At 42.8% G+C, this 26,362-nt stretch overlaps 2 protein-coding genes across 7 annotated transcripts in view; one reads left to right on the forward strand and one right to left on the reverse strand.

Moving 5' to 3' along the window:
- The window catches only part of PPME1 (protein phosphatase methylesterase 1), a 32,203-nt gene extending 13,468 nt beyond the window's left edge, over positions 1–18,735 (reverse strand). Inside the window, exons 1-4 of one of the 2 annotated variants that reach the window (XM_056328485.1) lie at positions 18,493–18,724; positions 10,558–10,679; positions 5,065–5,159; positions 2,531–2,622 (exon numbers count right to left, since the gene is read on the reverse strand). In XM_056328485.1, coding sequence (XP_056184460.1) covers positions 2,531–2,622; positions 5,065–5,104 — 132 coding nt within the window. In that variant the 5' untranslated portion in view covers positions 5,105–5,159; positions 10,558–10,679; positions 18,493–18,724. Of the gene's footprint in view, positions 1–2,530; positions 2,623–5,064; positions 5,160–10,557; positions 10,680–18,492 lie in introns of both variants that reach the window. The other variant, XM_056328483.1, reaches the window with a different exon arrangement.
- A 146-nt stretch (positions 18,736–18,881) lies between these two features.
- The window catches only part of C2CD3 (C2 domain containing 3 centriole elongation regulator), a 52,472-nt gene continuing 44,991 nt past the window's right edge, over positions 18,882–26,362 (forward strand). For all 5 annotated transcript variants that reach the window (XM_056328473.1, XM_056328476.1, XM_056328474.1 and 2 more), the window contains exons 1-9: positions 18,882–19,034; positions 19,155–19,418; positions 20,336–20,493; positions 21,076–21,275; positions 21,706–21,923; positions 22,772–22,904; positions 24,069–24,197; positions 25,351–25,495; positions 25,913–26,070. In XM_056328473.1, coding sequence (XP_056184448.1) covers positions 18,959–19,034; positions 19,155–19,418; positions 20,336–20,493; positions 21,076–21,275; positions 21,706–21,923; positions 22,772–22,904; positions 24,069–24,197; positions 25,351–25,495; positions 25,913–26,070 — 1,481 coding nt within the window. In that variant the 5' untranslated portion in view covers positions 18,882–18,958. The remainder of the gene's footprint in view (positions 19,035–19,154; positions 19,419–20,335; positions 20,494–21,075; positions 21,276–21,705; positions 21,924–22,771; positions 22,905–24,068; positions 24,198–25,350; positions 25,496–25,912; positions 26,071–26,362) is intronic.

Genomic DNA, 26,362 nt, shown 5'->3' on the forward strand with positions numbered 1-26,362 from the left:
GCCCCACAGGCTACAAAATTAGTCTTGGCTACACAGCAGACGAAGATGAAGCAGCTGCTTTCCAGCACGTACTCGATTTGCTCTCAAAGAACAGAATTTTACAGGAAGGCTGAAATGTCTAAAAATTATTAGTCCAAAGGGGTTGGGGGGAACAAGTGAGGAATCTTTTTCAAGTAAGGTAGAGCTGCAATATTATTTTGGCTCTATTGAGCCAAATTATCGTTCTATTTGTCTCTGACAGCTCAATTTACCTCAGTTTAAGTGGCGTTCTTTGTTGAAAGGAAGACTTTTGTGTTAAGGAATCATCGATTATTTAAATAACAGCCTGCAGAAGTGGGGGAATTTGTTGAGGGATTCTTAACAGAACCACCTACATAATGGGCAGAGATCCGAAAGCTACCCAGTCCTCTCATTTTGATTGTTCGGCTATTCAGCTCCTAAATGGCTACAGCAGTTGCTCTCCCCCCAAACCACTGAATCCACAAGTTTATACTTTAGAGCCCCCAAAGACACCCTAAACCTCAATCTGCAAGGCGTTCTGGCACCTAAGCAATAGCATACCTAGTCAGAGAAGCAGCCCGCTGCTAAAAATCAAACTGTTGTCAGTAGGGAATAAGGAAAGAGGATCATCAACATGACGCGCGAGAATGGGAAGCGATCTAGTGGGCTGAGGTTTATCCAAACAGGAGTGCTTTGGTCAAGAGAAGTACAAACACATCACCCAGGAAGTGACCAGGCCAACAAGCAAACGAAGGAAGGAGCATGCCACTCCCGCGGGCTTTTTCTAATTTACAGATGGTTACTCCCAATGCCTCCCAATTGGGGATTCTTTTTGGGTTTTGGGGGGAGGGGTTGTTTGGAATTATTATTTTTTTTTTAAGTTCTGGTTCATCCCAAAAATTTAACGTTTGCCTGCTTGGGACAAATTTTCATTTCAAAATGCACAAAGGAAACAAATCTATAGCAGCCACACAAAGGCACGAGCTAATTGTTGTGACAGTTTCTTTCTCCAGACACGGTCTCAAGTGCAAGGCATAAATCTATGTGAATCTTGTATGTGAGCCAACTTGGTTAATTGCCAACAGTAACATAAAAAGCCAGTAACCGTAGGGTGCGACGTTATGACTGCAATCGCTTTGCTAACTTCAACTCTGGAGATTTTTAAATGTAAAAACGGTATTGGTGTTGCTACTGGAAATAAGGAGCTCTAGAGAGTGGGGAAGTGACTTCTAAGAAGCCCTTTTCCTTAATTCAGAAACACATGACTTCATACCTCTGCCTCCAATTAAAAGCCACGACCTTCACTGCATCTGTTTAAGGTACTTTTATACCACTTACAAAAACACCAGACCAGCAGAGGAAAAGACATCCATCCACCTTGGCAACTCGTGAGCTAAAAGCAAGTAACTACAGGATTTAGTAAGACAGAGATTTAAGACTTAAAGTTCACCAGTTTCAGAAGACGCATATCTGCACCAGGCTCTGGGTCAGGTAGAGTTACAAATGAACTGTTGGGTGTCAAACTACTACTCAAATCCAAGATTACAGCCCAGTTGGCAAAGTATTTTTATAATGCGTCTCACCATATTACAAGATGGTTTATGATTACACCATCAAGATTATTCAATGGTAGCCACGTTGGGAATTGCAGAACAGTTGGTGGTGACTCTTGCAAGACGTTCATTCTTGTTACTCCTTTGAATCCCAGCTTAAAAGCTAAATGATCTACAGCCACCCAAACAGCTAAAAGGTAACAAATACGACACAAATGCACAGGGGAGATGTAGAGACTTCATCTGTCCAGTCACGCTTCCATGAAAGTCATCCTACAGCATCCTTTTGTTAAGGGCACTAGACAACTCAAAGAGTTCCTGTATTAAAAAGGTCCCAAATAAAACAAATAAATAATAAAAAGATCACACTGCAAGTGATTTTACTTTACTTGAAATCCTTCAGAATTTTTTTTCTTCCCTAACTCCCTTCATTTTTTAAAGGGAATGGGGGGGAGGGAAGAATTTTGGTTTGGTCAGTCCCCATGCTCATGCCTGATGACACCACCTCAGTTTGTGTTTCAGATTGTTGCCTGAGCAGCAAATGAGATTTATCAACAAGTCAAACAGGACCTCAACCATGCAAAGATAATATTGTCATGATGAGGTAAAGCTGTTCAGCTTTCACTGGTAGTCATGAAAAAGCAGCCTTCTGGGGAAAAAAAAAAAAAAAAAAAAAAAAAAGGATACGATATGATGAGAAATGGCTTGGCACTTCATTAAAACACGCAAGCTACTTTTGGCAGACGTAGTTTTGGCTACTGCTGATAATTAAAACCTAGACAATAAACCTTTGCATGTGCTTTGCCTATTTAATAAATACACTGCCTGAACTATGTAAGACTTGAGTCAGGTGCATACCCGGAGATTATAAGACGGTTTTCCGAGTTGATTCTCCTGTGCTTAACATAGCTGAATGGTTAGTTGCCTTCCACGCATTTGCGTACATACATACTTCTAGAAAGCAGCAGCTTACTTACAGTAAATACAGCCCAGGAAAGAGCAGAATGGCCTCCACCGTGTAACAGCAGTAAGACAGGCCCCTCCAATCCGCTTTTGTAAATTCGAAAAGTGTATGAACAGTTAAGGACATTTCACAGTTATGAATTACTTAGTTGCATGTATTTTGGAGTCTGCAATACCCAACAGTGTTTTGTTTCTACCCTTGTGTACCCAACGCCTGGTTTCTCCCTCTGATCAACAGGCACTGCAAGCATAACCTGAACAAAATGTAACTAACTTTATTTAAGCTTCAAGAGTTGTTTCCCTGCTGCCCAAGTCTCCTCCTTCCCATATCCCATGTTATCTCCTGCCCACACCCTTCTCCCCCCTGTGCACAAAAAGAATTAAACAACTAAGAGAGAAACCAAACCGTGATCAGCATGCACTTTGGAGCATGTAATTTTGATTTGGTTTATTTTTTAATGACTTCCAAGGAAAAAACGTCAGATAAGTCAGTAAACAAGATTTTTAAGGCAATATAATTTATCCCTGGAATACATACAGCAAAAATGCTTCACTAAATAGCTAATGTCCCCTTACAGTATATATTAAGATACAGAAAAATCAGTTTACCACTAAAACCAATGTCACTTAGGGAAGGGCACAGAACTGGGAGTCGTGAGATCTGTGTTCAGTGTCTGAAACTGTGACCAACAGATCAGACAATCACTGCACCTCCCCCTCCTCCTGTTCTCGGGGTGGACAAAACCGCTCCTCTGAATCTACGCATACTAGCTGTGGTTACCGCTGAGGCTGTTCATCGTTTTTCTGCTGCGTACCGCAGTGCCCTTTGGACCTGCTGGCTGCCAACAGTTCACACGGGTGCTCCCTACGCAGCTTAAACAGTGTCATCAGCTGGGGTTTATCCACACAAGGAGACCTGCTGGAGCAGTAACAGCTAGCTGGGGTGGAACAGTGGGCACCAACTCTATGCAATAAATAATTCAGCCGCTTCCACAGCTGTCCACAACCTTTCATATGGGAGCTCAAGCTTGGTAGCACAATAAATCCCAAACAACTAAGATTTGCTTAAATTTGGGATGCTTATGTACACCACCTAGCCAAGTAGGTCCATTATCCTTTTTATTTTATTATTTATGAAGCCTCAGGGGTGTGCACAGCCCCTTACATCAGAGGCATACATGGTGCACATGACAAATTCATAGGATCAATCGGACAAATGCAGTTAATAATAAACACAAAATAATGACAAGTTGAGCAAAACAGGGACATAGAATTTTCTCAATCATATGCTACTGGCATTCGAGAAGTAATTACTAAATTGGTATTTGGAAGAAAATAGCTTGAAAGTTTGGTCTTCCTAATGGCCAAATTAGAACACGCACGCTTAAAAACTATGCAACTATTTAAACTACAAGGTTGTGTTATTTAAACACAGATTAAAATGTTTTCATTTTGTAATTAGGTCAGAAAACCTGGAAGTACCTCTCAAACCTGCTTTTGTCAGAGCTGTAGGCTGAGGCAGGACTGATGGGAAGTCTTGTCCCTGCACCTTCACACACCGCACTTGTTGCGACATTCCCGGTTAGCAAAGGGCCCAGACAAAACAGCGGTTTGAGCACGTCAAAGGGGATGACTGACATCAGCTGGATTAAACAGTAACTGCAAGACTGGCAAAGAGGAGTCAGCTTGAAAAGAAGTATAAAAGAAACATGAACATTTGCAAAGGGGGAGATCTTGGAGAGGAAAACCTGGTCTGACACTGCAAGGAGACTCTCTGAGGAGACAGGAGATGGCCTTGGCCAGAGCGAGAAGCTTCCCTGTCTGCACACCAGCTAGTGGACTAACAATTTGGGGTGTGACAAACAGGGACCCACACCTCAGGTGTGTGTATGTGACTTCGTGTGGTGCTTTCTTAGTGTCATTTGCATCAGTGGGAGCAGCATGGGTAGCATCCACAACTCCCACAGGAGATCCTGCAGTCCCCGAAGAGGCGCTGTGTGCTTGTAACCCACACTTCTCGGGGTGCATGCGACTATGCACGTATGCTTGTTTGTGTGTGTACAGGAACAGAACTCCCTGGGATTAGCCGCAGAAAGGTGTTTAGGAATTTGCAAGTATTTATTAACATCTAAGTGTTTAGCGTTGAGGTTTATCTGTTGTACTGCTGATACTGATCCTGAACACAGTTCAACAATTGGCAGCTAACTACTTGTTAATAAAAATCAATAAACAGCTTTGATCCTGATGTGGTTTAAACTACAGGAACTGATGAGTATTTCCTTGCAAAATACGTTATTGAACTGTTGGAAGCACTTTTTTTACAATAATGATTACTAAAGAAGCAATGCCAGGAACCGACCTTGCCAGGTACATCTTCACTGTCAGCTTAGAAGGGATAGCTCTAGCTACTGATACTGATCCCTACAAAAGAAAAAATGAAAGAACACAGACATTAAAAAGCTGAAGGGAATCCAAATAAACTAAATGACACATGACATGACCCCAGTCACTGAGAATAAGAAAAGTTCAATCTGAAAAAAAAAGGATATATCCTTGCCAGTTTCATTTTCTACCACGACATCCTCCATAGATTCAAAGTATTGGCTCCAAAGCACTGGTGAAAAATCACGCTTTCTTCCAGGGCTGTAAGAGAAAAAAAATCAGTAAGAAAGATGTATTATCTTTCACTTAAACTGGCATACAGGCATCAGCACATACATTGAAGAGAGCACGCTGGTGTTACACAGTAGTTTAGGACTGGAAGCGAACGATGCGTTAGTGAAAATCCCACACAACTACAATACTAGCAACTTCATAGTCAGTAAGGAAATCGCCCCCTTCCCCGCCCCACCCCCACTTGTGGCTCCTATTGAGAAGATTACAAAGATGTACAGGAAAACTAGTGGAGACACAGAGAGGAGTATTCTCCTCATAAAGTAATACCAAGGAAGACGAAACAATAGTGGTTTGGACTACACAGACCTAAGTCGAGGGAAAAATAAAAGAACAGGGCACACAGTGATACTGTCCCAGTACAATCTCCCAATCTGCAATGACCCACAGATCAGGCGCTCCACAAGTCAGAGTCAAGAAGTCAGTCAACACCTTTGTATTTAATGGTCTTGCTCTAGCCTTAAAGCAAGCCTGATGCTGACATGACTGGAGCGCTCCAGTGCCTGGAATACAGGAAGCCATCCTAAAGTTATGAGTCAGCCCATGAATCATAATTAAAAAAATGACTATGTCCCTCTTGGAAGTCACCTTGACACCATAGCACCGAAAAGCAGAGTGTCAGCTATTTACTGAAGGTCACTACTAATTTACCACATACTACTTGACATGAGATTACAACTTTCCTAGAATTCGCCTCTAATTTTTGGAAGAAATATCATTCAAACAGAGAGTCAACCTGTCCTGAAGGCTGAGGGCCTGGCAGAAAAACTGTGGACGGAATTAATGGTGTGGTACATAGAAGAAACTTAGAAACACTGTCGGGAGCAGAATAAATAAAATTCACCAGGTTTAAATTAGCAGCCGCAAGTTTCAATCACAGCTCAAGTTTCCTGGAATTTAGTGCAATGGTTAAAAGTAACGTATTTGTAAACAGATCTAGCATTTAAATACTGTACGTAGGGCAACATCAGGACTGTGAAGGAAAAGACCAAATTAATTCAGTATATACTTCCATATCTATCCTGTCACAGTTAAATGTAAGGACCGTGGGAACAATAGAGATCAATAAACACTCCTCAAGCTGCCTTCTTCTGTGTTCTTAAGAGCTACACAGGCAACTGTCTGTGATTCTGAAAACATCCTATAACAAAAACATTTCATTGGGAAGGATGCTAACAAGCCCAGCAATGCAAGTAAAAGGCAGTGAGTCCAAAAGACTATAGTTATTAAAACAAAATTATTTCTTTTTAAGGGTAGAATCTTCAAAAGCTGTATTTTAATTTAAGGATCACAACAGCAAGACTGTGTAACACAGATGCTGGCAGAATATTTCCCCGTGAGGATGAGCTTTCAGGCTCCAGTTTGCTCCAGGCTTTGCGCTTATTCCCAGGTTGCTGTAATTACTTTAGAACTCTACCCACACAGAAACACTGCTTTACTGTCATCAAAAAACCCCCAAACAACTCAGAAAAGTAAGATCTGGCCAAACCCATCCCAGTCACTGGAGACTTCTGGATCCCCAATTCTATCCAGGACAAAGTAGTGAGCTAGTGCCCAGAAGCAGTATCTCTTTTTCTCTCACATCCTCTGCCAAATACCGATGAACAAGCACTGCACAGGCAAGAAAATTGTTAACAGTGGACACCGGGGGAAGAGAAGGTATTTTGGACATGGACCAAAACTATTGTGTTAAGAGGGCTCAGCGTGATGAAAGATTTGGACATCAGTGCTATCTGTGGACTGCTTCGTGTCTAGTAACTGCTTCTACCTGGAGAGGTTTCGTCCTTTTGTATAAGCTGGCATCTTCCTGCCAGTGCTCCACATGCCCAGGAAATAATACCTGAGCAGAGGTGGTAAAAAAAAGCCCGGTTCTCCCAGTAACAAATTTCCAAAACATGAATCACAGCCATTATTCCCTATAACTAGCGAGACTCATCTCCTCTTTATAATAAGGCTAATTTCTGCTGCAGTTTGTTGACAGGTACATCACAAAGCACTGCAACAAATTACACCTTAAATTAGCTGCTTCTGCAGGACTAATCTCAGGTCATATCCAGCACCTTAGGGAACGCAATTCCCCTAAATTATCAGGTGAACACAGAAGACCTGTTCTGTGGACACTTTATACACCAGGACTCTCAAAGGTGCCCAGTTGACAAACCAATTTATTTTTGCTTCCATCAAAAGGTGCAGCTGTGCCCTCTCCTTGTATACCCATTACTAACAAAAGGCTCTGCAATCAGAATTTTCCTGATGACTCAGTTGATGCAAAATCTGTTTCTCAGGCTGATATGCACTCAGTAAGGCTAAAAGAGTAGTGCTTAATTTTGGCAGCGGCATAATTAGGCTAGATTCGAGCCCAGTATACAGGATGAGTAACAGTGCACCATTTTAACAGTGTTTTTGCACTTCAGCTCTTCTGGGGGAGGCAATCAGCAGGTAATATTAAAATCAAGCATGGGCGTGGGGGGTGAAAGACCTTCACAGAAGAAAAATCTCTGTTGAAGGAAGTTTCTCCTGAATTCCTGGCTTCCTAAAGAAATAGAAAAGAACAGACAAAGCAGCTTTTCAAATTTGTAGAAACAAAGCTCCTATTTCCCTGATATTTCTAGAACATGAAACATAAAACAACCATCCCCTGAACAGTCCAAATTCACTTGTGTGGATTTCCAGACTTTGGTATTGTTCTTGTCAAATTTCAATTAAATAAGATGAGATATCACACACCTATATAAATCCAGAAAATATTAATCTCTTTTACCGCCTCAGCTTAATCTCATTCTCCAATTAAAGAAAAAATATCACATTCAAACTGTAGCCTTCCAAAGAATGCTGTAGATCAGGAAGAACAAAGTGAAGTAATAAAAAGATGAAAGTTGTGATAATATTGGGAAGAACCAAGCCCACATGCATAGGTGGCCAAGTACCCAAGGAAGGGAGACAACATTAGCTGCAACACCAATATAACAACCTGCTAAGAAAAAAAATAAACACAAAAACTCCCAGCGCAGGTCAAGATTAAAAAAAAAGAATTAATGCTGAATTTCATAAGCAAGAATTGGGTATGAAATACAGCAAACTCATATTATTGATCAGAGCTTCAGGCTACCTTGCTTACAATCAGTTTATCTTCTAGGACTGCAAGAATTGGTACGAGACAGAAAAGCACCATCCCGCTCTGCAATGTGTCACGGAAAGCCACCAGCACAGCAAGTGCTCTGGAAAGGGTTAAGTAGGGAAACAGGGTATGATCTGCTTCCAAATTTTCACTATTAGCAGGAGGGGGATCTCCAGAGGCTACAGCCTCAGCACTGTGTTGCTTTAAGGGAGGGCACTTTCCATTAGCTCGTCACATAAAATAGGTGTCACTTCCAGCCAAAGCTACTTCCACAGCATCTGTGACAACAGTGCCACGATTTAATTAGGCTTTGAGCAAAAAGGATTTCTTCTGTTTGCTTTTAAGCCCACACTCTGATAATGTTTGCCTGGTCTTCTCTACAATATTAATGACTGTATACACCCCTATCATATTTCCCTTGCCTGAGCCGTGTATTTTTCAAGCGGAGAGTCCTACTTTATTGATTGCCTCCTTACCTGGAAACCATCCCAGCCCTGATCACGCTCTCTCTCCATATGATTTCTGGTTCTGGAGATGAAGGATCTGCCCACAGCTTGGATGATTTCCCTTCTCCGTTTTTTGAACAGGTAGGATATGCAGTCAGCGACAACAAATTTCATCACCCTTTTAAAACGCAGCATTTCAACGCAGTCAGACTTTCCCATGCCACATTACAGCCTGGTCTTAGGTTTGATTGTCCTGAATAATTCCAGGTGATTGCCAAATACTGTCATCTGCCTGGCTACACTCCTTCCAACATAATCCATAAAAATGGTAAACGGCAGGAGCTCCCTGGCATTGTGAGACCAGAAAGTTTGTAAGTGGACTCTCTTACCCATAAGGGAGGCAGATCATGGTGAAATTCTGGAGCGAGTTGCTCATTAATTTTATCACGCCGGATCAAGTTTTGGTGGTGTGATAAAATTAATCTGCTTTTGTGAAAGTGGGGTTACAGTATGGACAGCCACTATTACATGAGGCAAGGGAACACAGTAGCCTGTTGACGTTAAATGCAAGGACATTAAAGCTGTATTGTGTAGGAGAGGTATGAGATCACACGAATCAGCAGCAGCACAAGTTTGCAACATATAACATCAAAATTCATCATAACAAGCAGCAAGAAATGAACTTCTCGCAGTTGCACATCAATGCTACAAGCTTCAACTGTCACTGATGACACTGGGTGTGATGTATGATGCACGGACTCCAGGAGCGGATCGAAGACACCTTGAAGACACTTTATTAAAATCAAGCAAGTCTTTTATACCTTTACAGAGGGCTGACGTGTCAGCCTGTAACTATGCTCAGTAATTTTCCACTCTTAGCTCTTTTTTTATTACAGACACAGCAGCTTAGCAACTCCCTTTAGCTACAAGGCCACAAGCTCTGCAGACTACTCGGGATCTTAAAAGTTTCTCTTCTTGCTCCCATGGCTTCCTTCCAACAAGCATAACTGTGTCTCTCTCCCAAGGTTGGTTTTCGTTCACCGACGCCGCTGAGCTAGCTCGAGACATAGCCACAACTGGGCTCAGAGTCCGTCACAAACAGCAAAACCCATGTCAGAGTTTCTACCAGTAAGTGCAGATTTTTAAGTATCTGCCAGAGGAATAATAAGCAAGGCACTAACCAAAATCAGCTACCAACAGCCAGGCCACACAGAAAACATACATTAATCTTACACGGGCAAGGCCAGTTATAGAGGGACTCGGCGCCGTTCCTCTTCTGACAGACGAAGAGCAGGTTTCAAAACGAACCAAGTGAAGTCACATACCCAGGCACAAGGCAAGAAACCACATTAACAGGACAGGGCACACGGTCCTGTGACGCACTGTCTCTGGAAAGCCAGCGGTTCGTCAGCTGACTGCATGCACCGAAGTGAGAGCACAGTGAACCCAGCGCAGCGTGATCCTCAGGCATCCAAGGACAACCCCAACTTGAAGCACAGGCTATACTACTACTACATGAGGCACCAGTGCCAGTGGGTCTGGAATACTGTACCTGCAGCTGGATCAGTAATTTATGGATATAACTGAAGAGAAGTCAAAGAAATATAGAAATAATCAAGACTGGAAAACAGGGCACATAGCAAGAAGCTTCACAGAGCCCAATCTGGTTAAATACATCACCAGGACTGACGTGGGGGGTGGGGTGGAGAAGGGGTTAGTCAAGATAATTTAATCTCAATTGCTCAGACTGAAGGGAAATTTTAGCTTGTTTTCTCAAGTAGATGTCTTCATAAGATCGGATAACCTGGAGAACTTGGTATCAGTCTCAGGCTTCTTCAGTTGACCTCATGCAGCTCTTTCTCCTGGAACTGGTAGACAAACAGAAAAGGCGACCTTCCAGTTCCTGAGCGCACTGCTACACCGTCACTGTAAGGCAAAATAAACCTGCAAGGCTAGTGAAGACGACATCTCCATCCTTCCCCATTTGTCCAGATTTAACCCCTCCCTGTGAACAGATCTAGTTGAAAACAAAAACGGTTTTCATAGACTCACAGAATGGTTTGGTTTGAAGGGACCTTCAAAGACCATCCCGTTTCATCCCCCCACCCCTCCAGGGGCAGGGCCCCCTCCCCCCAGCCCAGGCTGCTCCCAGCCCCGTCCAGCCTGGCCTTGAGCCCTGCCAGGGATGGGGCACCCACAGCTGCTCTGGGCAGCCTGGGCCAGCGCCTCGCCACCCTCGCAGTACTTTCTCCCTCATACCCTCTTTCATCTTGCTTCTTGCCATACGGGTTGATTTAGTGGTACTAGCAAATGCTTCAAATTCAGCTTAATAAGAGTTAACACCTCCAGAGAAAGTGTTAGCAGTTGTGTATCATGTATGAAATATTGGGGAACAATATATATCAGAACTCCTATGTTTGCAGGGGAATTGGAGCAGAAAGTGGAGTTGGGAATTAAAAACACCTGTCACGTCTGATGCAAATACACGTAGATTGTAATTTAAAGCAAAATACTTGCCTCCAAACAATGCTGAGAGAACACAAGTGACCTCTGATTTAATACTGAACTCCCAAAAGGGCAGAATAAATGTGTCGTTTTCCTCAAAACACCTGGTGACTGCAGGAGGCTGGGCAGTGACTGATTTCAGAGAAACATTTCTCTGAAGAATTAGTATCTTTCATCTGGTATTTTTCTAGAGCTTCTTTTTTTTAGCAATACATCAACACACGTTCAAAATTAGAAACAAGCCAAATAAACAGCAGCTGTGATTTTTCACCTTCCTATGCTGAAGTGGTATTTTGCTGACCAAATATTTAAACTGACAGAACTAATTACTGCTTTTTAAAGTATCCAGCAGACCAAAACAGAAACGGACCCAACATAATAACTCTTCTAGAACAATCTTTAAACTCCAAGCCAGCCAGCCAGCATATTAACTGGAATCACAAAACAAATTCTGGGCAATCTCTACGGCTAGTTTTATCCTATTGTGCAGTTTGTCCTCTTCATCACATACTGAAAATGTGCACATACTGCAAGTGATTCCAGAGCAAAAGAAGCCCACGTGGCTCTACAAATCTCTCACTAATTTTTAAAGGGGTTTTCTTTCAGGTATTTTCCTAAAAAGAAAACAAAACAACAAAAAGGTTGTACCAAGCAGGGGGAACCATTTTTAGAAATTCCTTTTTTTTCCTGAGTCCTACTTAAAGCTACAGCAATTCTACATCACATGCATGAATCAAGATACTTAATTCTTGCATCACATATGAGCCTAACCAAAGCAAATCAAGCAATCTATGTTGGAACTGCCATGGTTGACAAGTTGTATTTAAAAATTCTAAGAATTGACAAGGACAGTATTTTAAGTTCTGTTTTAAGGACGCTGAATACATAAAATGTTTCTTTTTAAATAAAGTTTCAGGGAAAAAATGGATTGAAAAGGAAGAGATTAGTTGGAATTGTCATGACTGATTTACACAGAACTGATCCAGTCAAGCCCTTGTAGAGAATTAAAAGATCATAGGAGACAGTATGTAATTTTTATTCACATATTGGAAAAGAATAGCAAACTTTCATTTTCAAATCCCATCCTGATCCTTAATTCTGAACAAGTTAGTTCTGTAAGCAAGCTAGTGGAAAAGCTCAAGACACAAAATAAGATGGCAAATGCAGCAGCTGCTGCAGCTGTCAGGAGCTGTTGCCGTGGGCCTTGGTCCTTTTGCTTCACTAGTGATTTTGCAAATTCCATTATTTGATTTCCCCAAAGAACTCTGAGAATCAAGTTTGATTTTATTTCCATTTCAACCAAGCGATTCAAGTGAATCGCTTTCAATATGCAAGCAATTTCAAACACAACCTTTGTTTGTGTTTGATGTATTTGCTCCTTAAAATAAATGGACATTGAAAAATGAACTTCAAGTCCCTCTCAGTGGCGTACTTCTCACATACTGCTCAAGTCAAAGAGAAGCTGCATCTTCCTTTAAAAACAGCCTTTTGGTAACATCATTCAGTTGAACAATTCTGTCGGAAAGCACTTAAACACCAGCAGGAAAGCGCTATGCTAGCAAAGGCGGGTATTGCTGGAGCAGTGCACGCAGATGTGTGTGTCTGCAGGCAGGAGGGGCTGTAATTTAGAGGAAGCAAGGTACAGAAATCAATGCAATGGGCCATGAAATGCAATCAAATTCCATGTGTACATCTTGTCCTACCGCAAAAGCCGGTCAAAACTATGTTGCAGCAGCTATTTTAACTATTCAGTGGTTTTACTTAAATATTAACATCAGTGTGCCACGCAATCAAGGACTCAACATTCCTACCGTCTGCATTTGCACACGTGTCATTACTTTGATCTACAACAGGAAGCGTGGAAGAGGCTGCAGCTGCAAGCAGAGCCAAGATCCACAGCGACGGAGCAGAGCACTCTGCCTAGTGTGACAGTCCCATGGGCACAGCCCAGCTATTTGCTTCACCCACTTTGGCTTCTCAAATGAGACTCTCCAGTAAATAGATAGAAGGAAGCGACTGCACTAGAAAATGGCAAAAAAGAATAAAATATTTTTTTTAAAAAAGAAACAAGTCTATTTTCACCTATTTCAATGCAGTAATACGTGCCACTTTATTACAAACTACTGAAACACATATTAACCTTTTAACAATGTATTTCCAAAAAGATGCAAGACTTTACTTAGGATGTCATCCTCCGTATAAATGGCAAAAGCTTCTTTTCAAAACAAATAATCACAGAGTAAGCTTGAAAACAATGTTCTAAAGAAAGCATCCTACCCTATAACTTGCCCTTCCAGTCAAGGGTGACTGAAGCTTGAGAAATCTCAGTGCTGCAGTATATTATGTTTCTATTTTCCTATAGCAATCTCACTTGCTCCATCCTCTGCTTCTTACTATCTGCTTTCAACCACACCACACAGTCACATTAACAATGGCCCGCCTAGTTGATAAAAAAAAGAAAAAAATAAAAAAAAAAAAGTGTCCAACAAACTAGCCAGAGGACCACTGCATACGAAGCAAAGCATTCAGCCATGAAAAAATCAGCTTGCCAGCACTGTTGGATATTATGTTTGAACCTATTTTAATGGCCCTGTTTCCAATTCAAGAAATTCAAAGCACAGAAATAAAATAGATTCATAAACACAAGGTGCTTAACACAGAAAACAATTGTTCCTCTAAATTTAATTATTTTTGTTCCCTGTAAAAGTTGGAATTTTAAAGGACTTTTCAGTATAACCTTGTACATTTGCCAGCACCTACAGTCACACTCATTTTTCTCTATACAGCTAATTGCATTCTCTTTTGGTGGCCTGACTACAGAATCTTGCACTTGTTTTCATTGAATTGAATCCTGATAAGGCTGAACTTTGCAAAGCCTAAGCTAAACCTAGGTAGAAATAACTCACAACAGCGCAGACAAGTTGCAAGCAGCCACACAGCAGAACTGTGGCCCACAACATGAGCACAGAGGCAGAGTCGTACCACCAAAAAACCCCCACAGTTCTGCTGAAGTGTATGAGTTATCATGTACAAACACAGATGAAAACATCTTTCCAGTTCACAGGTATGTGAAAGCCTCTGTTGAAGTTTCACATCCAGTTTTGGGCACTGCTGTCCAAAAATGAAAACACAGCTTAGAATGAGATCAACAGAAGAGACCAGAGACCTTGGAGGAAGAATAAACGATAAAGGAACAAAGTATTGAATCTACAGACTGATCAGGTTCAGAAGCAAGGGTCTAGATGACGCTGACATCCAGCCACCTTCATCTCCTGTGAGATTCATCAACCAGAGACAAGCAAATGATACAATCACACAAACACAGACTGACAAGTTCAATCCCATGCAGTTCTGGCATTTGAACACGCAGACTAAAAATCTGAGCCAAAGCTTCTGCTACACCAGCATCCATTACCCACACTCCATCTTCAGATAAATGTTGGAGCTCTCCTACGCACCACCCTACCCACGCGGGAAGGACAGTCAATACCTATTTAAAAAGCCACCTCACCACCCTGCCAGGTCTCCCAGCCCCGCTTTGCAACAAGTCTACAGCACAACAGCTTTGCCTCACCATTACTTGCACTTTGCTGTCTCTGTATTCCACTTCTTGTCTCCTTTTTATGCAAGTCTCTCCGATAAGGCCATGCTCATGTCAGATGTGCAGCGCCTCACACAACAGGAACATCACCCATAAAGGGATTTACTTGATGTCAGAGCAGTAAACCAAAAATACAACTGCAGCATGCAGCTTCATGTGATTATGAACTAGTCCCCACTGCTTCAAAGGGGAAGGACCTGGGAATTCTTGATCCTTAACCGCAAGACTGGATTTCATACCAGTGCTTTCAGAAAGTATTTGAAAGGGAAAAAAATGTTTATAGCCTTACAGAACAATAGAAAACAAACTTCCCTTCCTAATCATTTCCCTAACGGACAGAGTTTAAAAACATTCCAAAGATCAGCAAGATAGGAAGCATTATATAAATTACTACATAGGATTGCTACTAAGCACCGTAATGTAAGCACTGCACGAGCATACATACTACTGAACTGCAAAACCACCCCACAGGCACACATCATAAAATCCATTTTAAAATCCTCCCAAACGCTCAATTGTAAGTTGTTTACCTGCAACAAGTAAGTAAAGCAACAAATATCATGGGGGTTTTGTCAGCACCTCATTAAGTCAGTAACTTAAATGCCTTTACTTTGTCTATTTTTCTAATAAAAATTACTACAAGGATGGATTTTCAGAAACAGCAGCACTGACGTGGAAAATAAATCCTGCAGCATGGCATCATTTTGCAAGAACACAGCCCAATTAAAGGCATATGAAAAAACACATCTGCTCCTTTAGCTTACCGACTCTGAGGTCTCGCAGCAGAGGCAGATTTCCTATGTCACCGGAAATTAATTTTTGTCTTTTTATTTAACGTGGAGGCACCTGCCTTCAGGATATATCTGACAGAAGTTGATACTAGCAACAAGACAAACTGCAAACTGATTTTCATCCTGTTTAAGACCACATGAACACTAACAATGGAAGTTTTTATATTTATTCTTAAAGTAAAAATACCTAACTGAACAAGCAATGTGTCATGGTGCCATAGGTGTATGCACTGCTGTATGGGAAGAATTAGACAGGCTACTAACGAAGTTTACAGTGCATGAAACCAGTATGAAGTACATTCAGAATTACACAAAATAACTGCAAGGGATGAGACACTTAAGTTAAACACGATAAAACAAGAGGAAGAAATAAAAACTTTATTTCTTCACCTAAAAGAGAAAATTTGTGTTTGGCAGACTTTGCGCAGCATTCGGGTTTGCTCGGTTAACTCTGTTCTGAACAGAGCCAGCATAATTAAATAATATATTTAACATTAAATCTAGCCTTACATGTACCATACAACCTTCAGCACACTGCTGTGAAATACAAGGCTCTCCACAACACAAACAGGTCAGGTTTAGTGACTTGCTTATAACCCCACGGTTCACCACAACATGAGGAAACAGAGCCCATGACTCCCGACTCTCAATTTCAGGTAACTAAGGCACACAGGAGAGCAGACAGCAGAGTCCTGAGAGACCAACCTCCTCCAAAAATCATTCAAAACTGCTTCTTTCCAATTTCTATGCCTATTTCAATACTAACTGTGCAAATTAATCCTTAAATACATTTTTCTTAGCCTCAAAGCCATGCCATTAAACACTTTCATGAAGCTTAGCTTTAAATTCATATTAAAAGACTAAGTATTTTCTGAAGATTTGTTAGTATTAGTTCATATACCAAGTACATCGATTGTATTGTATCTACCCAAATGTAATATAAATAATGTATAATAAATGTTTTAAAATTATGCTTTGAAAGAGAGGAAAAATAGTCCTCTGCTATCCATAAATAGCTAAACAGTTTATTTCAGCCATAGTGGAGTAGCTGTCTTTTTCATTATTTCTTTTAGTTATCTGATTTCATGCATCAAGGCAAAGGAGATTTCCTGTAGGAATTGTAGGATATTTTTATCCTCCAAATAGAGCACTTCATCTCATGCAGGAATCGTGCAGCACACACCTGGACCTCGCAAAGGCTAGTTCTTGCACAGAGGCTGGCATTGCTACAGAGGATCAGCTGATCCCTGGTCTTTGTCACAAGCCAGACCTCAGATTTCATACTTTAACGATCAGCTATGTACAAAAAGTCACGCAGCCCTGCAACACCTTTTCTTTAGATTTAATGAAATCTCCATGCTTCTGCCATTCTTTGCACAGGGCTGCCAAAGCGTTCTGTCCAGCATCCTGCAACCACACCTCTTCTGAGTTCAAGTCCCCATTATTATTGCCAACTTCCATTGCTTCACTCCACAACTATAACTTCCCTTCCTACAATCTACCCAGAACCCTGCTGCAAGATCATCTCGCTCTCCTTTTACCAGAACTAGGTAGCTGCTTGGAAGACAAGCTTCTCCCTCGCACCTTTGAAGGTGAAATTACTAAATTCCCTTTCAAAGCCATCCCACTGGCAACCCATTTTCTCCCTCTTACTCACTGCTAGAGAATAACCCTTTTGCTGGGGTTGTTCTTGTTCAGTCAGTCCTTTTTAGTTGCCATCTACACAGCTAGACACCGGTCAATCTTCTCTCACAGCTTCCAAAATGTGTTCTCACTTCTGCCTAAAAGATTTAGCATCTGCACTGAACTATCCCAGATTTTACATCATCTGAAGCAGGAACTTAACTCATCTGGCAGAATACACCTACCGTACAGGTTCACTAAGTGTCTGCTGCTGAGAAATAGCATTTAAATACACCTCTCTCCCCAACCATTCTTCCACCGACTTTGAGGTACCACCCCGACAAACCACGACACATTTGACTCCCCTTGCCAACACAGATGGCAAAAGGACTCAGAGAAAAGGGCTGCTGAAGACTAATCCCAGCACCAGCCACCTTCCCCCAGCTCTGAGGATTCTCTTTGTGTAGTAACACCTTTGCCTGCCTCCTTGCCAGGGAAAGCCGGCTGGAAAAGCCCGGTCCAGATGCTGCTGTCCTGGGGTACTGGGAAGCAATCCAGCACACAGCAGGACCAGCACAGGGGCTGGATGGTCCCTCACATCGTATCATCTTCTACTGAGACCCGCCACACTGCTGACCACCTCCACTGGGCTGCCACCCCTGCTCAAAGATCCCCCTCACCCTATCCCCCCAGCAAATAACACCCACTTTTCTCCCTGTCCCACATCCACAAAGTCCCCTCTCCCACAGCCCTCCCCCAGCAATCGGCACCCCCACCCTCAAATACCTCAGCAGCAAACACCCCAGCGGCGGTATGCCCCCATAGCAACAAGTAACTCACCCCCAAAGTACACCCCAGCTCCACTCAGGACAGAGCACCCCCTTTGCACAGGGCAACCCAACCTGCCCACACAAGGGTGGCCCTTCTCCCCTCTGCTGCCACCTTCCAGCAAAGAGGGCCTCCTGCCCCTACCCCCCCCCCCCGTAACGAGCTCCCCGCCCTCCAGCCCCCCCCAAAACGAGCTCCCCCTCCCCTCAGAGCCCCCTAATAACAAGCCGTCCCCCAAACTGCCAGCGAGACCCCCCCAGGCCCACAGCAACGAGCCCCCCTCGGCCCCCCAGAGCCCTCCCCCGCCGTTGTTAGCCTCTTTCCCCTTCTGCTCCCCAACGCCCCCACCCCACCGCGTCCCCTCAGCCGCTCCCGCCCTTCCCCCACCTACCCCATACGCATCTTGGAGCCAGACTGGCCGCCGCCACCGGGCAACGGGGGCCGCGGCGGGAGACGGCCCAGATGCAGCTGCTTCTCCAGAGCCGACATGACGGCGAAGGGTGCGCTAACGCACAAGGACACACCGCGAAACCGCCCCCCCGAAAACCGCCCCCGCCGAGCGCCGCGGCCGCCACCGGCCCCCGCTCCGCTCCACTCCGCAACCGCCCCACCGGAAGCGGCGGCCCGTCACAACGCCGCCGCCCGGCACCACGGGAAGCGCAGTCCACCGCCGCGGGCACCCGTAGCGCTCTCCCGTGGCCTTCTGGGAAATGTAGTCCGCCTCTCTGCGGCGCGGCGCCGCGTTGCATGATGGGGGCTGTAGTCCCGGAAGTGCGGCTCGGCGCCCTGTGGGGGCGCGTCCCGCTCCCGCCGAGGCGGCGGTTGCCGGGCGGCGGCGCGGCCTGAGGCGAGGCGGGATGCGGCAGAAGAAGCCGAGGGCGCTCGCCCTGCCGGCGGGAGGGTCCCGGCGGAGGGGCGGTGGGCCGCTCCCAGGTGGGAAGGAAGGGTCGGGGCTGGGGGGTACACGTGGGGCGGCGGCGGCGGGAGCGTGCCCGGGCCCGCGGCTTGCGGGATGCCGGGCCCCTGAGGCCGCTCGCTCCCACTTCCCCGCAGGTACCGGCGACGTCCCCGCTTCCACCAGCCTGCCGCCGCTCGTGGAGGGCCCGCTGCGATGCTTCCTCCGCTGCACCGTCTCCCGAGTCCTGTGGACGGCGCCCAGGCCGCTCGCCGCCGCCCTCGTCCGCCTGCGGTGGTGGGGGGAGACCTCCGACGGCACCGTCTTCCAGCCCGCCTGGCGGCCGGGCCAGCCGGCGGAGGGAGCCACCGCCCGCTACGCCGTGCGCTGCGGGCCCAGGCAGCTCGCTGCCTACCTGACAGGTAGAGCCGCTTCGCCCTGGTCAGGCAGCTCAGGGCCGGAGCTGCGGGGAGGCCCGCAAAAACCTAGGGGTTCTTCATCTGCCAAGGAACCCCCGTCCGGTTCTCACGGCTTCTTAGGTCGTTTTCCTGATCCGAGAGGCTTTTGATCTCAGCCTGGGACTGCTGACATCAGGCTCTCTAGTAGTAAGGTTTAGTGTTCAGGTCTGCAAACTGTTGAAGTCTGCTGTAGTCCCCACAGAGTTAAGATGAGATGATTTTTAGTATTATACATAGCGTATTAAATAGGCATTTAAGTGTTCGAAGAATGTGAGGAATAAAAAGATACTCAGGTGAGCTTGCAATGTTGTTAAGGTACTTAATTTAGTGAAAGATCTGGAGGACATTAATGCAAGCCTGATGTCTAGAGTTTGCCTGTAAAACCTGTGCCTGCTACATACTCTTAGAATCACAGAAGGGTTTGGGCTGGAAGGGACCTTCAAGACCACCCGGTCCCACCCCCCACCAGGGGCAGGGCCCCCTCCCCCCAGCCCAGGCTGCTCCCAGCCCCGTCCAGCCTGGCCTTGAGCCCTGCCAGGGATGGGGCACCCACAGCTGCTCTGGGCAGCCTGGGCCAGCGCCTCGCCGCCCTCACGGGGAAGGGTTTCTTCCTCATGTCCAACTTAAACCTATCCTCTGTCAATTTAAAACCATTACCCCTTGTCCTATCATAAGTAGTCCTTTTTATGGTAATCTTGTACTTACTTATCATAATTTATTATCAGTGTAACACTTCCTTACCTGCTGCTTCATTATCATAATTTCATGATATGACATGTTAACCTCTAGCATCTCTGTCATTTTAACAGAAATGTTTTAATTGTGTTTAATTGTGACTATGTTGTGTGAGACTGCAACGAAGCCGTTCCTAATTTTTGCAGATATGGGTGTGCTTGTCCTGGAGGTAATGAGCAAACGTGACCATCTTCCTATTGGCAGAGTGGAAATCACCAGATTGTCCCAACTGTCTCCCAGCCATCCAATCAATGGTTTTTTTACAATAGTTTCACCAACATCTGATAAACTAGGAGAGCTGCAGGTAGTCCTTCTGTCTTTGCTCTTTATTATAAATTGTATTGCTGTAATAGCAGGATAATCAAGTGCCAGGATCAAGCTTTACTAGGTACACTGCAGACCTGGTCTCTGTCCAAGGCATTAGTGAGCTAAGTTATCAAATGAAAAATGAATACCGAAGGTGATGACTCTTTTTTTGTTTAGAAGGATGTGTGGCATTGGTAGTTCAACTTGATAAAGAAAATTTGTAGTCTCTGGGCTGAGAGTGAGTTTTAACAGCGTATTTAAAAACGGATACTCGGTTCTAACGCTTCTCGGGAGCCTCACTGGGCTGAAATTGTAGAAGATTTTGAAATCTGGGACTAAGAAGGTGGTGTTTTACAGCCTCAGCTCTGGACAATTTATGCTGAAAGACAGTTGCCTGTGATTTGAAAAACATGGAATGTGAAATAAGTGGTAGTAAATATGTGAGAGTTTTATGACGTTATGTCATAAAATCTAAATATTACTTTGTGTAGAAAAGCAGTGGTTTTCCATAGCATGACAAGTAAAGTTGAATACAGTATGTGTGGCACTTAACTAAGACTTTTCACATTTTGTCCTTCAGGTCTCACTGGTTTTAGAACCTCTGCCAGAGCTGTATGACACCAGCAGCTCTATCCCAACCACAGATGCGAGTTTAGATACCGCTCCTGCTCAGGGAAGCAGCAAGCCCCAGTTTCCTGCTCCATCACAGCAGTCCAGGCAAACACGGGTGACTATTGCTGACCAAGAGTCTGTTAATGATAGCAGAGCCACAGCTCCCAGGTATCTTTTTTCCCCCATAACAAAATTCTAGTTTATTTTGCAGCTGCACACTCTTAATTAATGGCTATACACTTGTGAGTTATGGATTACTTGATCTTTTTGAATGTGCATTTTGTATGAAATCCAGAAGAACATTCAGCATTTCAGAGCTTCCAGGGACAACTCCTCATAAATTTGCATCCTACATTGACTTAGTTCAAGCTATGCTAGTTGACACAAGAGATGCCACAAATCTTGTACTTGCAGCTTGAATCTGTCTCTCTGATGGTGTAAGTGGGAGATGAGGAGTCATTAAAATAATGTGTTGCATTTCTTTTTGGAGCGTGTACTGAGGTGGGCAGCTGCAGTGCTAGGAAGAATTTGAAGAGGTTTGAATCCCTTTACCGATCCACTTTAGTTGTTACTGAAATAACGTTTCATTTTTCAATAGAGGAGAGGACCGTTTGGTCTTTCAAGAGAACTGTGAAAACATGAAGGATGCTTTTTCTACTTCTCATCACCGTCTGATTTTACCAGATGAACGTTTGCAAGTGAATCCTTCAAATCAGCAAGTGTCGTTTCTCACCAGCACTGATCCTGAAGCGCTGGATAGGACGAACACGCGGGTGCTTTCTTTGCATAACCCAGCTACAAAAGACTTGCTTTCAGGTTTGTATACAATTGGCACCATCTTTAGCTTTCACAACAAATAGCTCTTGATAATATTTCAGGTGCTTATCCAGAGACAAAGGCTTAAGGAAGTGATACTTTACACATTCTCCCTGTATTATTTCAAACAGAAAATTACAACAAAGAAGTCTTCACTTAAAAACTACTGGTTCAGTCTTGTTGGAAGGTGGCTTCACTATCCAGATCAGGCAAGATGTGCTGTCCTGGCATGCCTGAGCTCTGACCTGGAGGGGTAAAAGAAAAGGAAGCTCACTTTCACAGGCTGTTTCATCACTGACATGCACTCTGAGGTGGCCATCAATGGTGCCAGTCATATTGAAAAAACTCTTAGGAGGGTTTCTATGCCCTTAGCATTTTCAGATGGAAAATGGTTTATTTTCCACCACGTGCCTGTTAGCATCCACTTGGACCGGATTCAAATGATCATCAAATTAGGGCACGTTTCCTTAGGTGTTGTCTTTAGAGTTATTTTTTATATTTACAGACCTAAAATTAGATATCTGTTGAGATATCCTAAGGTGACAGGCTACTCTGTAAATTAATCTTGCTGCTGCATCTTAATAATGCCCCTTAGTGCCTGATTCGGTGTGCACAGATGAGTTATTTGTGCGGCTCTGAGCGGGAGACTGATAGAGGATTGCTCTCACTTTTGGCTGTGCTATCTGTTATGATGTATAGCACACACTTCATCTCCAGTATGTCAAGATCTTTTCGTAACAGCAGAAAACAGAAGTTTCTTGACTGTAGCTGGCACATTTGTTGTGTTTACACATTGCTTTTAAATTGCATTTGAATGCTGAGTTTTAATCCTTCTGCTTACTTCTCAGCTCTTTTGGATCAAGGCAATAAACTCCGTGATGCCATGGTGGTTTCTGCAATGAAGTCTAGTCCGGACATGGAGATTGAACTGAATAAAGTGCCTTCTTCTATAGAGAGAGACAATCTCAAAGCACCAGCAAAGTGAGTGTGGAAAGGGGAAAGTGAGATTAAGTTTCAAACCGTAAATTTTGAGACCTTATCAGGAACCTTGAAATACTGAGATTCACGTGATGTAATTTAGGATTCTCATTCAAATAGGAAATTAATTTCTACTTGTGTATAAAAGCCTAAATTTTGTGAGTTGATTTTAATCATCATGTAGTAAGCCTTAATTTAAGTAATTGATTTTAGTTTTGTTTTGCAGTATATTTGTATTGATTACAGAATTATTTGATATAGAAATACTAAATGTTGATAAGGAATAAGTAATGCAAGGAACATAGCAAATTATATGGTACTTCATCACAGAGAACAGGTTTTTAAAGAAATTAGTGACATAAATTGAGTACTTTTGCATATTCTACTTTGCATCTGTTGGTGCCAAATACCCATGAAAATTTGCATCTGTAACTGTGTTCTCAGAATTAGTAGTCGTTATCTTCTTCCATATGATCTTTCTTACCAGATTAAAAAAAAATAAGTGTTTGAGCCTTTTCAGCTTCTAACTCCACCTTTGTTTAGTACTAGGTTTAGTAAATATTCTCAATTCAGTGAAACTGAAATTTAGAAACGTTAAGAGATATGCATGTTTTTTACAGGAGAAACTTTTTCTGTTTTTTTGGGAAATATGAATATTACCTTTTGTTCCACTATAAGCCAGAAAATAATGTCATTGTCTTTGACAGTCAGTGATGCTATTGCAAACAGAATTTAAATTATTTCTCCTCAAACTATTCTGATCTGTTTAAAAGTAGATGACTTTGGACTTTCCAGGAAAAATTGATAGAACATCATTTATAAACATCTTGCTTGGTTTTCTCAGGCCCTCTTCTTGTTTGCAGCAGCTGTGCTTAACTTGCAAGATTGGGCCAACCTTTACAGTTGGACTTGATGATCTTAAAGGTTTTTTCCAAGCTAAATGTTTCAGTGATTCTATGACACATTGCGAAGTATGAGATTTTGGATGTGACTTGCAGCAGACTGCAGGGTTACAAAAAGTTTTTGCATATCTAGAGATTAGGCTACAAACTGGAGAAGGCTGTGCATGACCTTTGATTTTTATCCATGATGGATTAATCTTGAACATGCCTTAATATTTTTATTTTTCCTTTTACTGCTCTCTCTGCTGCAATCACTGTTATCCAGGAGCCCAAAAGGCTTGAACACATATTTTGTGCCAGCTCCTGAAGATCCCCATCTCTTTGCATCTGAAGTTTCAGGTCAGCAATTTGACCTTAACTCTGAAGAGAGAGCAATACAGTTACTGTTGGGCAGGTGAGTGTAATGCACTGGAGATTACGGCAAAATTGTCCTTATTTGACCACTTTATACTGAAAAATGTCTCTTGACTCCAAGTTCTTCACATTTCTGGAAGTGTAACTAGTGAACCATACGTGCAAGTGATGGAGATGTTCTATACCTCTGCTTGTACTCAACTTTAATGCATGACAACCTGGATAGCTCAGAGTCCTTTGATGTAAAAGTGATGTCAGAAGGATTAACCACGATCTTTGATAAAATTAATAGTTGTAACTGTTGTGCCCTAAAATGCTAAGAAGTGCATAAACCAAATAGTGTTTCTTTGAAGAACTTTCAGCTTGTAAATTAAAAGTAGAGAGATCTTTCTCCAAATATTAAATTGACCTTTTTCTCTCATTTTATGTGATGCTTACATTGTGTCCAAATCAGGGGTAGGAGGCATACAGCTTCCATGTCAGATATGGTTTAAAATTTCAGTCCGTATGCCTTGTGCCCTGTGGTTTATTACTGGATAACACTGAAGTATTTGCAGATCATAAAATGGTTTTGAACTCAGAGCACAGGTAGAAGACCCTTAAACAAAACCCAACTTGTTCCAACCATGTTCTAAAGATACTTGTATTTACCTACTCGGATATAGCTTGAATTTATATTATATTAAACTGTCCTTAAGTATTACTGGTATCTTAAAGCATTCCAAAAGTTACAAAGTGCTTATGGATAAGAATTGTAGGTAGATCTTAATAGATGTATTTTATGATTGGAGTCATGAAGCACTGGAACAGGTTGCCCAGAGAGGCTGTGGAATCTCCAGCTTTGGAGATATTTAGAATCCGACTGGAGACTTTTCTTATTTGCATCTTCTAGTTTTCAGCAGGGGTTGGACTAAATGATCGCCAGAGATCCCTTCCAACAAACTATTTTGCAATTATATGGATATATTTTCACATGCACTTTTTTCACAGAGATGTTATCACAAGATAACCCGTCGGAATGGGCCGCAGACACGTAGTAGGTTGAGCCCAGTGCTGTATAAGCACAGTTTGGCTGTATATGGAGCTAATATAGCATAAATCCAGTACAGAATAGACAGCGTTGTCAGAATTGGTAAGAAATTGACTGCAGAACTTGCAACACTAAGTTACATTTCTTTCTGTTGTGTCCACAGTGCTGATTTATCTCCTGTGCATTTCTGGGATCGGACAGGTTCCCTTTTGGATTCTCTTTCTTTTGGGAGTGAGGTGTATGACAGTGAACTCAATGATCCCCATTACGACCAGAGTCTTCTGGAGAGTCTTTTTTACACCCTTCCTGTAAGTGGAGATCAAAAGGAAGGCGCTTAATATGTTGTTCCTAAAGTGAAGAAAACCAGAAATCTGCATTTAAATAAAAAAAAGACTACAAATTTCAGTATTAGTAAGGCTTAATAAGCATTAAATATCATACAGAAGCTTGTGAGAACATTGCTTAAAATTAGTTTTCTTTAATAGTATTCTTTTAACAATATTATTTGAGACTGCAGAGTCAAGCATTGAGTTTGGAAATCGCTAGGATTGAGGCTACCCATGAAGACTTTTATTTAAACCTCTGAAAATTTTTGGTAGAATTTTAGTTGTTTCAAATTATGCAACCCACAAATTGTTTTTTCTTTTTCTTTATCGTAACCATTATGTATCTTTGTTGACAATGGTAGCTGACTTCTTATTTTATGTACATTATTCCTGTTTCAGAAATCTGATTCCAGTTTAAGTGATTTCCTCACTGATGATGATGTTAACTCCTCCAAAAAAGTAACCAAAACAGAAACTGTTAAGAAGGCTGATCCAGTGAATCCACAGGATTCTAATGCGTTTGATCAGGATCAGAAGGCGACGAGGATTAAACCCCGGTAAACAGTTACATTTGTGTCTTGTTTTGTAGCATCTTACTCGTTGTAAGTTAGTATTAGCAAGAAGCGCAGTATGTCGCTGGCCATGGCAGGAGTGTTGGAACTAGATGACTTTTAAGGTCCCTTCCAACCCAAACCATCCTGTGATTCTATGATTATTATCACACTCCATCATTATCACACAATTCACTGAACTATTTTGGTGGGGAATTTTCATAGCATCACTGGGACTGATGGAGCATCAGCATCACCTAGGAATTGCTATATGTTGTTAAAGATTAAGATGCAATTC

Source organism: Falco biarmicus, chromosome 2 (assembly GCF_023638135.1).
Source record: "Falco biarmicus isolate bFalBia1 chromosome 2, bFalBia1.pri, whole genome shotgun sequence".
Lineage (NCBI taxonomy): Eukaryota > Metazoa > Chordata > Aves > Falconiformes > Falconidae > Falco > Falco biarmicus.